The sequence below is a fragment of the Lottia gigantea genome (assembly GCF_000327385.1).
Source record: "Lottia gigantea unplaced genomic scaffold LOTGIsca_11, whole genome shotgun sequence".
Taxonomy (NCBI): Eukaryota; Metazoa; Mollusca; class Gastropoda; family Lottiidae; genus Lottia; species Lottia gigantea.
The window spans coordinates 2,628,731-2,640,746 of record NW_008707001.1 but is presented as its reverse complement, the minus strand read 5'-3'; the positions used below and the strand labels follow the sequence as shown (position 1 = coordinate 2,640,746).

The following is a 12,016-nucleotide window of genomic DNA, read 5'->3' as shown; positions in this document are numbered from 1 at the left end:
ACTGCTTAAAAATTGACTCTGGTAGGACTGTTGATTTGGGCATATTTTGCCAGACATGTTTGTTTTTCCATATAAAATGTTCTGTTCAAAATTGATGCTTTGCTCTGACAATGTGGTATTAATGATTGTACACCAATAATTCAACTGCAGAAAAGAAAGATTTGAAACTCCATTAACTGCATTTCCAATGATTCAACGTAAAAATATAAGAGTTGAACGCCATTTAGAAGTGAGGAGTTCATATCACAAACACAAGACAATATTATGGAATAAGCACACTTATTAATAGTAAACATAGTGCTTTATATACAGACTGTTATCACTGCCAGGACGTTTAAAACATTTCCTGTGTACAGAAATATTTAGACGACTTTATTCCCTGAAACTGTATAGGTCTACTCAAATATCTAAAACTGTAATATAAAAATATTGACTTGACTCGAAAACAAGAGTTTTTAAAAACTTTCCTCGTGCAAACTACCAAGCATGACTGGCATGGCTACTCAAATTTTGTAGCTTGTTACAATGGTTTTTTAAATTAAGGTCCCCGTACAAGAGAAGATGTAATTAAAATCAAAATAATCTATTATTGATCTAAAAAATGATTAGAGATTAAGACAGATGAACGAATTGAACAGAGGCCTTCTTCTCGTTAACTTGATTAAGATGATTTAAGTTTTATCTTCATCTGATTGGTCAATCACTCAAATCAATTTTAAATTAAGTGATATTATCCAATCAGATTACTGTATTTTGTAAAATCTTAATTTATCGTAGACAATATTTCAAGAAAAAGGCCCCTGATCATTTTGTGTAGTTTTAGTGCTGTATTTAATTGTTATTTTTATTTTAGTTGAATAAGATTTTAGTATAATATAGATGTAATTTTCTTTCTGTAAAATTCTGAATATTATAATGAAATATTTTGTTAAGTTTTAAAGCAATATTCTGTACATTATGTATAATAGAAGAAATTTGATTGGATGTTAACATTATTGTATAAATTTAAGAATATTTCACAGGTAATGTATGAATGTCATAAGAGAAAAAGATTTTAATTTGTGAATATTATTTTAATTTGTTGATAATGAACGAAATGCAGATCTATATTGTAAATTTGAGATAATACATTAAGCCAGACTAAATATTCTCCAAATGATCCAAATGATAAGATGTTCTAGGTCTTAAAGTGATACTATGTCTTAGAATGAAATCTAGAAAATTAGAAAATTCATATAACTATGTAATTATTGAAAAACGCTTAATCATAATATTAGGCTTTTTCAATAGTTAATTGCATTTTTTATTAAGTTTTTCGATTTATCGGATTATATAAGGATCCTGTTATGTTATTTATGACACCAGGTATATCTACTGATGAATATATGCTCTTATTGACCAAGTTTAAAATTTTATGTTTATTCTAAGACGTAGTATCCCTTTAACTTCTAACACTGTTTCTGGGATATCCTAGTATAGCTCTCATTTTGAGAATACTTGACCAGAAAGGAACTTAACATTTTATATAATGGACACAAGCAGTCCAATTTATTTAAAATTGAACTGTATAAAGCCACTGTTCTAACTTGCCCAATCCCTCTATCACTGAAAATAGGATGTATAACAGCATTTTTTTGACTTAAACTATAAATGATTAACTAGAGTATAATGTATAGAGTGTCAGTCATTGTGTGAATGTATTTGAATTTATTAAATTCTTGAGTACTCTATCTTTATTCCTGATACCCCTTGTGTTATAGGTCCATCTACGCCCAAGGAATAAGCCTGTCAATTTTATCTTTAATGCATACAACCATACACATTGAACGCCAGGTCTAAACTGACACTTGACGTCTCATGCACGTGCGTGACATGAGTATTCCTTCATGCACAGGATATCTATTTATAAATGTCACCTCAACACCTTGTGTTGCCAACCTGCATCTGGAATTATCAATTTTGTATATTTTTAAGAACAACTGATGCTATCAGTGTACCCATTAAACACACCTCTTAATGTTTACAGTAAAATACAAAGAGAATGGGGAATATTTTAATTCATATTGGACTATTTACAGTGTTCTTATCATGATATCTAACAAATAAAATACAAAATAGAGAGGGAAATAACATTGATTACAAATTATCTCAGACACATCATCAAATTACAGGCCTTTTAAACACTCATATAATATACCTTCACCTGTTGATGACAGTGTAAATTGTTGAAACATTGTCTTCAATACAATAAAGATCAGGAGTTGTATACCATAAAATTGTACACTAGCTAATACAACCAATCAGAGCACTCTATAGAAAGACTGTAATCAATTTTGCTGCATATATAATCTGAGGCTATGATTGGCTGTATACACAGGAATAAAATCCAATCAAATCGCTGCATTTACAAACTCCTGTGATAAAAGAATAATTGCTATTGCAGTCAAAGTATAAGACAAAGTTCGTAATAATTGGACACTGTGAAAATCAGAATAAATCAGGATCTAGTGTGAAAAACGGTCTAATTTCTATAATGTATATCCAATGTTTAGCAAGCACTTTGTCAGGTAAAATACTGCGCAATACACACACAAATATACAGTATACATAAACCAATGTTTTATACATTAGATTTGATAGGAAACATTATTTGCTCTAAAATCTTAAATATAAGGCAAATAAAAATTGAGAAAAGGAAATTCTACTGGTCTAAATCTAGAAGCTAAGACTAAAGAAATATAGAAGAATAAGAAAAATAGAGAACATAATTAAAAGAATCTTTTGAAACTGAAATCAATGATGACCAATTCAGATCAAAAGCATTATACACTTTTCCTATGCTCTGCGAACATGTCACTGGTTATAAACCAGTCACTGACAAGAGGGACGCACTGGATTAGTGAGCCAGTTTTATCTCCTTTGCCACATTAAATTGGAATGGACAGGACCCGTTCAGAACTCAACGATCGATGTCGCCTGTCAATATGATATGCCAAATTTAATAAAACACAATACTCAAAGCATTCTGAGTCAACCATCATTGTTAGTCAAAACCATAATTGGGAAAGTGATTATCTATATACATCAATATATAACATATCGGCAGTGAGAACGACAGGGGGGGAATATTAGAGACATCAATACTGTCTCGATATTCTCTTTATATATCTTTTTGATTATTATAGCCTGTTATCAAGGATATTTGCTCACATCAGGGGTTGATTCAAAAGTAGTCCAGTCTTTTTTGTTTCATGGAACTGTAAATAAAACCAAGTACTAACGATCTGAACCGCACAATTAATCCCGAAATCTGTAACAACATTTTGACAAAATATTGGTAGCAGCTAATGAACTTTTCATATGAGGAAGTATATCAATCATAAGAGAGTAGGTAGTAAAAGTTGGAACAATAAAAGCCATATTTATATTGTGTTCTTAACTTAAACAACCAATAAATAAAATTGACTGGTTCTGTTTCATATTCTGAATCCGATGAACAGAATCTTTGATGTCTAAAAACGTTTTAATGTAGATTGCTACACTTTTTAGCTATGATTTTCATTTTTATCAGCTTAATTTACTCTTAATATCACAAAATAATTGATTGATTATTAGCACTATCAAATTATAAAGTACAATAATGATGAACATATATTTTGTATTCATTTATATTTTCATCTATACAAGCACTCACTTAATGTTACGTTCATAACTAGCAGTTGTTCTTACTTCCCTAGCAGGTAAGAAGGCTTCATAATAAGATGTGGAATCAGTGAAACTAATTTTGCAAGATTAGGCCTTGTATTCTCGAAACGATCTTAGCGCTAGGATGTCCTAGAATCAATGTAAGATAAGAACCTAGGACAACCTAGCACTAAGATCATTTCGAGAATATACGCTGCCAGGAGGGAGACAGATTTTCCAGAATTATTTGTATGTGTTTGTTTGACTTCAAACGATGTAAGTGAATGTATTATTTGGTCCCACTAAACTGTCCCAACTAGAAAATGACTTAATGCAATACTCTTGAGGTTTGTTATATAACTATCAAATTCATTTCAACTAAACCTGAGTGATCTCATCAAATTATTTTGAAGTTACTTTCTGAATTTGCAGTAGTCTGCTAAAAGGCTTAAAAGATTTATGAACCATATTGTTGGGATAAATATCCAAAGCCTTCGGTGATCTTCTGTATGAGGTTGTCTTATAATTAGGCAATATGTTGTGAAGCTGGTAGAGCCATGGTGTCAAGATCTTGGAAATATGAGTGGTTTAAGGCTTCTTTTGCTGAAATTCTCTTAGCAGGATCATACTCTAATGTTCTCTGAAAATAAAATTGAAATTCATTATGAGAATGTTTACAATAATATAAGTGGATTTAAATAAACCAAAACCATCTTATACATCAGAGACGATTTTCGCCTCGCCCTTGTGCTGTGTTAATTACATTTGCATTACAAATGAAGAAAAAATTTGGCCACAGTATAAGACAGAATATGTATTGATGGGCAATTCATCTGACGAAGAGAGAATATAATATAACATACCAGTAACAAGTCTAATCCAACATTATCTAACTGTTTAACAGAGCTAGCCAGTTGATTAGTTTTCCATTTAGGAAAGTTATTTTTATAATCGGGTAAAGCAGTTACTCCTGGCCAGGTCTCATCTGTAGGGGTTGTTAATGTTCTGAAATATACAAAAAACCATCGCATCACGAATACGGGTTGTGACGTGGTTTTATTAACCCGTATTAAACTAAGCCCACTACACTTTGTTTTGGGGGCGTGGAAATGAGATGGCATTTAAATCTGACCAATCAGATCGATAGAACGACAAAGAGATCATGTGAACAAAACACAACACAGCTTTGCCGCGGCCCGTTTGAAAAGATAAGAACACATTCTCACTAAGTAAATATTCCAAAGTTAAGTTTTATTTTTTTTATTTTCTAACAAGTTCTCTATGGCAGTCCCTTCCAATGACAAAATTTTTAACCAATCAAAGCGAGTCATATCATCATATATCCCAATTAACTGAAAGGAACCGCTTACAGCACGAACACTGCTATACTAGACATTAAATAGAGCATGGTGCCCTGTTGTTCTGCTCATAAACTACTTGAAATTACCTGAAGACTCTAAATAACTGATCAATTTCTGAGTCACCATGAAAGAGAGGGCGTTTGGTCACCATCTCAGCGAATATACAGCCTATACTCCACATATCTACTGGTGTGGAATAACGAGGGGAGCCTAGCAGGATCTCTGGTGCTCTATACCACAGTGTCACAACCTACAATAGAGATGCAGGCCAATAAAAATACAGTAATACTGATATAAGGGACTCATTTGTAATCAACTATTTTCATGAAGTAAATGTCGTTTTCATTCATCTTTAAAATTCTACAATTTTGCCAGTTGATCAATCAAAAATCTTTCTATTTGATAATATTTTTATGAAGCATCACACGTTTTCCATTTTCTTTTAGACAACAAGATGTCAGATTTCAGTTTTTGTTTTAATAATTCTATTTCTTAGATAAGAATTACAAGTACCGGTATCTGATATTTACCTCATGTGTATATACTCTTACAGGAATACCGAAAGCACGGGCCAAACCAAAATCAGCCAGTTTTATTACACCTTTATTGTCTATGAGTAAATTCTGGGGTTTCAGATCACGATGTAGGACACGTCTTTGATGACAAAATAATATACCTTGTAAAATCTGATATGTATAACTCTAAAAGAAATATGAAAGTTAGTCATGAATGTTTTGTGATACAATCTCTTTCATTCTTTAAAACTTATTACGCTTTCCAGCCTTTGCATATGTTCATGTATTAATGACACTAACTTGGTCTTTTTGCACCAATCTGTTTGATATATGTGATTTGTATAATCCCAGAAAAGCTTCCAGATTATAAAAAAAAAATTAGGTTGAATGGAAGGTTATGAATCTTTGGAAAGACACATCAGACTAGAAAAACTATTTTTATTTCCACAAACAGGCCCTAATCCATTTCTTGTGACTACAGAAGAAATGTGGGTCATTGAGCTATAAATAGTAACATGTGGCAAATGTCGAAACACTGAGTACTCCGACACTCTTGCTAATCCGACATTGTTTTGCAGTCCCAGTGTATGTCGGATTACGCAGAGTATACTATACTTATATCATTTAAATCTGATTCAAAATAGAGAAGAAATACTCAAAACTAGAATCTCACCTTGACCAACATTTTATCTACAAACTGTCCATTAGGAATTGTGTCCATATACCGTTTTAAATCCATTGATAAAAACTCAAATACTAAGTATAATTTATTCTCTTGCATCAACACATCTTCTAAACTGAAGAATTTAAAAAATACATAAATAATCCAGAGGAAAAAGGGTGAGCCTTTATCTTTCTGTATGAGCATGTGAAATGTTGAGTTTATAAATGAAATAGCATATCTAGACATATCTTCAAGTCATCAACCAACTTTCATAGAGCCCTTGCAAAGGCTACTCTCTGGCCACATCAAATTCTAAATCACATTTTGTATGAATCCAAATATTGCTGAGATTCTTAGATTGTCTTCGGGTTGATGAAAATGCCAACCATTGAAAACAAAATTATTTGAAACTATGATTTTACAGAGGGAGATTTTCAGTTCAAAATGAGTGTGATTTTCACATGAAATTTCTTGGAGAGAAGTGTGTTCATTTCAAGTGCAAAATTTTCAAAACTTATTCATGGACCCAAAGGCATTCTAAGACAATTGGTATGCACTTGAAAATCATATTTTGAATATTTGTGACATGAGAGAAAAAATTCAATTTAGAACTCAATGTGGCCAGAGAGTAGGTAAGAGTGAAAATCTCAACTTTTATTGTGACATGGATAGCATCGATTTGAACCCTTCAAATTTTCAGTCAGATGTTGATAGTTCTTGCAATTCCACTAAAACTTAAACCTTAATGATGTCATCATCATTGTAAACGCTGTCAATAATATCTAGAGGTTCATACAAATATTTCAGCCAAGTGGCAAGTACTCACCAAACTATATTAGGATGATGTAGCTCCTTTAATAAAGATATTTCTCTGATAGCTGTCGAGGGTACCCCTTCTTCCTCACTCTCTAGTCGAATTTTCTTCAATGCTACAAGTCTACTAGTCTTCTTATGTCTTCCTTTATACACTACACCATATGTACCTTTAAATATCATTGAAATTGTTGGACCCTTGTCATAGCTTCATAAATTCAAAAAGATCTAATAACTAAAATCATCACAAGTCTAATTTTCAACATGGACATTTCACACTAGCAATAAATTTTGATTATAAGATTTTTTCAAATATAGGGCCAAGTTCTGTATTTGACACCCCTTTACACACTAGATAGAACTCTTTCACAAAATCAACATACAGATATATAACCTTTATGACAAACAATACATTAAAATTACAAAAAAAAAAACAAAAACAACATGATATGGGCATTTTAATATTTCTAATATGGTTTATACCAATATATTTCATACATACCCTCTCCAATCTTTTCAATTTTAGTATAATCATCCATGTTGAATGTGGCTAGTGGCTAGTAATTTTCTTTATTCACTGCAACAGAGCTCTTCCTGTAATGAACGTATGGTAAACTTCATAGTATAATCTTAATATTAAAGGAAAGGGACAGATGTGCCATTTTCAGGGGTTGATTTGGGTCTTGAATACCAGTATGTAAATAGTCTTCAGATATTTCAAACCAGGAATTTTACTTCCTATTTCTCTATATGTCTTGATTGCAGAGTCCCAAGTAAAGACAAGTAATCATTGAACTTTCAAAAGGGTATAAATGTGGATACACATGGTTTGAAAGAGCTCAAATTTCGACAGTGAGCTGTGAACACTATTACTGACTAGTTTAACTAAAAAATTCCTGTTTCTAAGACTAAGGCTATGATAAGTCAATGGCAAAATCAAGAGGTAATATCTATTCCACGGGTTTTACTCAATATGAGTTCTACTTAAACTCTTAACGATTTGTTAATCAGTATCTTGTCTTCACTGTGTAGTCAAGATTTATGGTCAAATTGTGAACTTACCGTGTGTTGAAATTGATCAAATTTGCAATTCACACATAGAACAACATAAATGGTCAAGTTATAACAGTCCAACTACAGACACATTTCTACTAGAGTCAAAGTTCTAAAGTAGCGTTAGCATTATTACGCCTACCGTCTGCGAATTTGACTACCTGAGTGTTTTGATTGGCTGTCATCAAAGTACCTGTGGCTCAGTTCTATGAGATGTGACTATGTTTTTATTTTGAGTTTAAATTCAAATAATAAGTTTATATTTTCAGTGAGTGAATAGAATGGAAATTATCAATATCTATTAGGCCCAACCATTTGCCTTGTCCTGCAGGCATGATTAACCTCTTGACAATTGACAGCTCTCGGCACTGTATGTAGGCTTACTGCAATTTGAAAATGTGATCTTGGTCAATAACAGATTCAGTATCAAAAGGTCAAAAAATGGCGGACGAACAGGCGTTTATTTACAAACAAAAAACAAGAATGGACTTGTCAGTTTTGTAATGAAAACATATAAAAACTGATAAGTCTCAAATACACCTTAGTGTACAGATTATAGTCTACAAAACAACTTATCAGGAACTTAAAAAATGGAAAATGTTTGAAAATAAAAGCATTTTACCAATCACTGCCTTGACGAAATTTGAAATTTGCGGGAATGTGTCTCAGTATGACAAAAATTTATTTTCGTAAATGGAAATTCAAAATGACATTATAGAAGGTAGTCTATAGAAACCATCATTGGATATATCAGGTTTGATAAAACAGATGAAATTTTTTTCTTAAAACATTTACTGCCCAAACCATAGATATCCTACAAGAAAATATAAAAAATACGAAACTAAATATGGCACAGTTTACTAACAAACTGAAAGTAGTGGGAGGAAACGTGTTCAAAATGTCTAATATGCACCTCACTCTCCCTTTTCACATTAGACTGCTGCACAATTTTTCTTCTCAAGACTCTATTTTCGGTGCAGCAAAGCAGTAATTCCTAACACTGCACGGTATATTGCGAAATTTATTGTAATATTGCGTCAGATACTACAGCCTAAAAATAGCCATGATTCGGCTGACAAGGAGCAAAGTCGGTGACAAAACGACACTGAGGCTGGCTTTGACAGAAAATTCTAGAAAGAAGTAGTCACGACATTAGACTATGACCGAAATAACTTTGCTTAGGTTTAATTGGTGGTAAAATACTAAAAAAGGAATCTTGATAGGGGAATCCCCTATTGGTCTTATTTAATTGGCCAACTGATCATGTGACCATTCATTTTAATCATTGTGGTCTTTATAACTCTATAGTACGGACAGAAGTGAGAAGTGAGAGTAGATGGTTGGTTGGTAGATGACAAGTTAACGTTCGCTTCCAGTAGAGAGTAGAACACTGGTCTGGTTTTTATATGAATTTTTTCGCATTCAGCAGAGTAACTCAAAAATGATGAAATATTGGTGCTATCAGTACAGCTTTTCGGTGTTATTGATGTTGTTACAGAATGTAGTAGTTCTAGCCAAAGAATTTCATTGTTATGGTGATATTTGTAATACTGATCATAATCAGTATTGTGACAGCACAGAACTAGAAAGGAGGTGTGTTGTTTGTCCCTGCGATGACCCTCAACAAGACATACAACAATGCTTTGATATTTGTGCCAAAAGTAAGTAGAATCTTAAATTTATTAAAGAAACAAAGAAGTATAATTTCGACTTCTTCGTCAACCACTGACAGTCAGTGAGTGGCCACTGGCATCAATTTGACTCTTCTGTATGCGCATAAATAATTTTGAAAAAGGTGCTATTTATAAATGTTTTTTGGAATATATTAATTGGGTGTGGTTCTCCACTACTAAATTTTTCTCTTCTCTGTATAATATGTAGCTTATTCGTGTATAAATCTTAATGAAAATGATATTGCCTGCTGTAGGGTAGGGCTACTTTGAAATCAAAGTTAGATAACAATGGTCCAAACAACAATTGAAACTATCAATGGAAGACATTTTGAAAAATTCTGAAAGCACACAATTTCAAAATATTTTTCATCAAAAAAGAAACTTTATTTTTACACACACAACAAACTAAAATGCTTGATGTAAATAATTGCCACCTGTGTCTAAATTATTACGAAATACCAAAACTCAATGAGATACCAGGTTAACTTTTTATGGTCGTATTTTGGTAATAAAGCCAACGTTTTTTGAGCGAGTCTTTATTCCCTATACTGTAGGGATTTGAGTAAAATAAACGCCCAATTGTAGAGAAATATGTCTCCTGCGTATATATAAAGTCAGTCATTGAAACTAGGTCGAACTGTTTAATTAACAATTAGTACTCTCAGTTTTAATTAACCCTTTAAAACAAATTCAGATTGATCAAGTAGATACATAGATATAAATAGCATACTTTAGAAACGTTTTTGATAATGAAAATGTCTTACAAAAAAAGCAGAATGCCTCTTTCAGACATTTTTGGTTTAATTGCAGATGTCTGGATTAATTCTGAAAATGATAGAGTAAATTGAAGAGTTCTTTCAGTTTTTCTAAAACAAATAGGTCTGTCTAGACCATTTTATTTCTGTAACATCAATTGTTGAGCAATGACCTATATGTGTTATTTTGCTTTAAGATTAGATGAAACTGCCTCAATTGCGCAGTACGTAATATTAAAAATGTCATTGATTGGATTGGCTGGATTTGTAAAGTCTTGAAAAGCAAGTCTTCTGCCATATTATTTTGATGTCCTGGTCTGGTTATTCAAGTATATCTGGAAATTCCCATTTATAAATAAAAGGTCATGTATTAAGTTAAACCACCTGACTAGTTACGTAGTAGAAACATCTATCATGGTCTATTAAAGCTATTTATAAGTTGAAAAGAAAAACAAATATTGGTTAATGTCCTACTTTTCTACGCCTAATTGGACTCAATAAAAAAAGCAATGCCATTCAGTGTGCAATGATGGCATTTGTGCAGTATAAGCCACCTCTTTATTTTATAACTGGTGAATACATCAGGCCTAAACACAGCATTGTTCCTACTTGCTGACAACAATGCTTATATAATCAAATTTTGAGCAATCATTTATTTATGAAATATAAAATCAATCAAGTGTCTTATATTGCCAACTGTAATTGGAAAGTTATCATTTGAACTTAATTCTAAGTTCGACAAGTGTTCATTTTCAGGTGCCTTTCTTTTCTGATAGAAAAGTGTGAAAAGAGAAAAATGCCCGAAAACATCCAAAGACAAATGGCAAACAGTTAAAAAAAAAATTTGAATATTTGTAAAATAAGAGAAAAATTCCATTCTAAGTTCATTGTAAGCAGACAGTAATATTAATTAAAATAGCTAGGTTATTTTTCCTTTACTGGCATGCACCTTGTATTAGAGATTCTAGAGCTCAATCAGTTAGTGCTTTCGTATAAGTCATCTTCACTCATAATTCCAGTCGACCCAGCTGTAAATGGGTAGGGATAATCTGGGAAAGAACAATGCCAAGAGGCTTTGCAAAGGACAAGCTGGTAGAATGGATCCTTTGTGAACCTAATTTGTTATCTTTGTAAAATATAGATGTTTCTTCTTTTAAGCAATAAATATTCATAATGTCACTTGATTTTTAAATTGACCAATCAATGGGCTTTTTGATATGATTCGCCTTGTAAAAATATGAACACAAACATGAAACTTGAGAATTACATTTGAGAATAAGTTACTACTCTTGTATGAAAAGGGTTGGATTTGAATTTGATAAGATAAAATTCACTACCACATTCAAAACTATTTGGATAAAGTGAACCACTATCCTATATATTTATTGTCTTGAAGGGGCGTGGTTTTTACTGCGATATATATGCAATAAACCTTCATATGAAAAGTTTCGATGCTTTTGTTATACCAGTAGTAAAAATGTTGAATGAACTGTCATGG

The 12,016-nt window shown here is 32.1% G+C and overlaps 1 protein-coding gene across 1 annotated transcript; it reads right to left on the bottom strand.

The window, feature by feature from the left end:
* Positions 1–2,038: 2,038 nt before the first annotated feature.
* On the bottom strand, positions 2,039–8,782 carry LOTGIDRAFT_230226 (hypothetical protein). The gene is made up of 8 exons (XM_009047164.1): positions 8,713–8,782; positions 7,540–7,631; positions 7,051–7,207; positions 6,234–6,357; positions 5,576–5,746; positions 5,132–5,295; positions 4,548–4,689; positions 2,039–4,324 (listed from the first exon to the last, which is right to left on the bottom strand). Exons 2-8 carry the CDS (start codon positions 7,574–7,576, stop codon positions 4,211–4,213), a joined length of 909 nt encoding a protein of 302 aa, XP_009045412.1. The 5' UTR covers positions 7,577–7,631; positions 8,713–8,782; the 3' UTR covers positions 2,039–4,210.
* Between the last annotated feature and the right edge of the window lie 3,234 nt (positions 8,783–12,016).

What these genes read in the sequence shown, in the direction of transcription:
- LOTGIDRAFT_230226 (XM_009047164.1), bottom strand. Translation starts at nt 7,576, where the DNA reads ATGGATGATTATACTAAAATTGAAAAGATTGGAGAGG. An exon ending in AATTGAAAAGATTGGAGAGG is followed by an intron (nt 7,208 to 7,539) that starts GTATGTATGAAA and finishes TGATATTTAAAG; the next exon opens with GTACATATGGTGTAGTGTAT. An exon ending in TTGGATTAGACTTGTTACTG is followed by an intron (nt 4,325 to 4,547) that starts GTATGTTATATT and finishes TTTTATTTTCAG; the next exon opens with AGAACATTAGAGTATGATCC.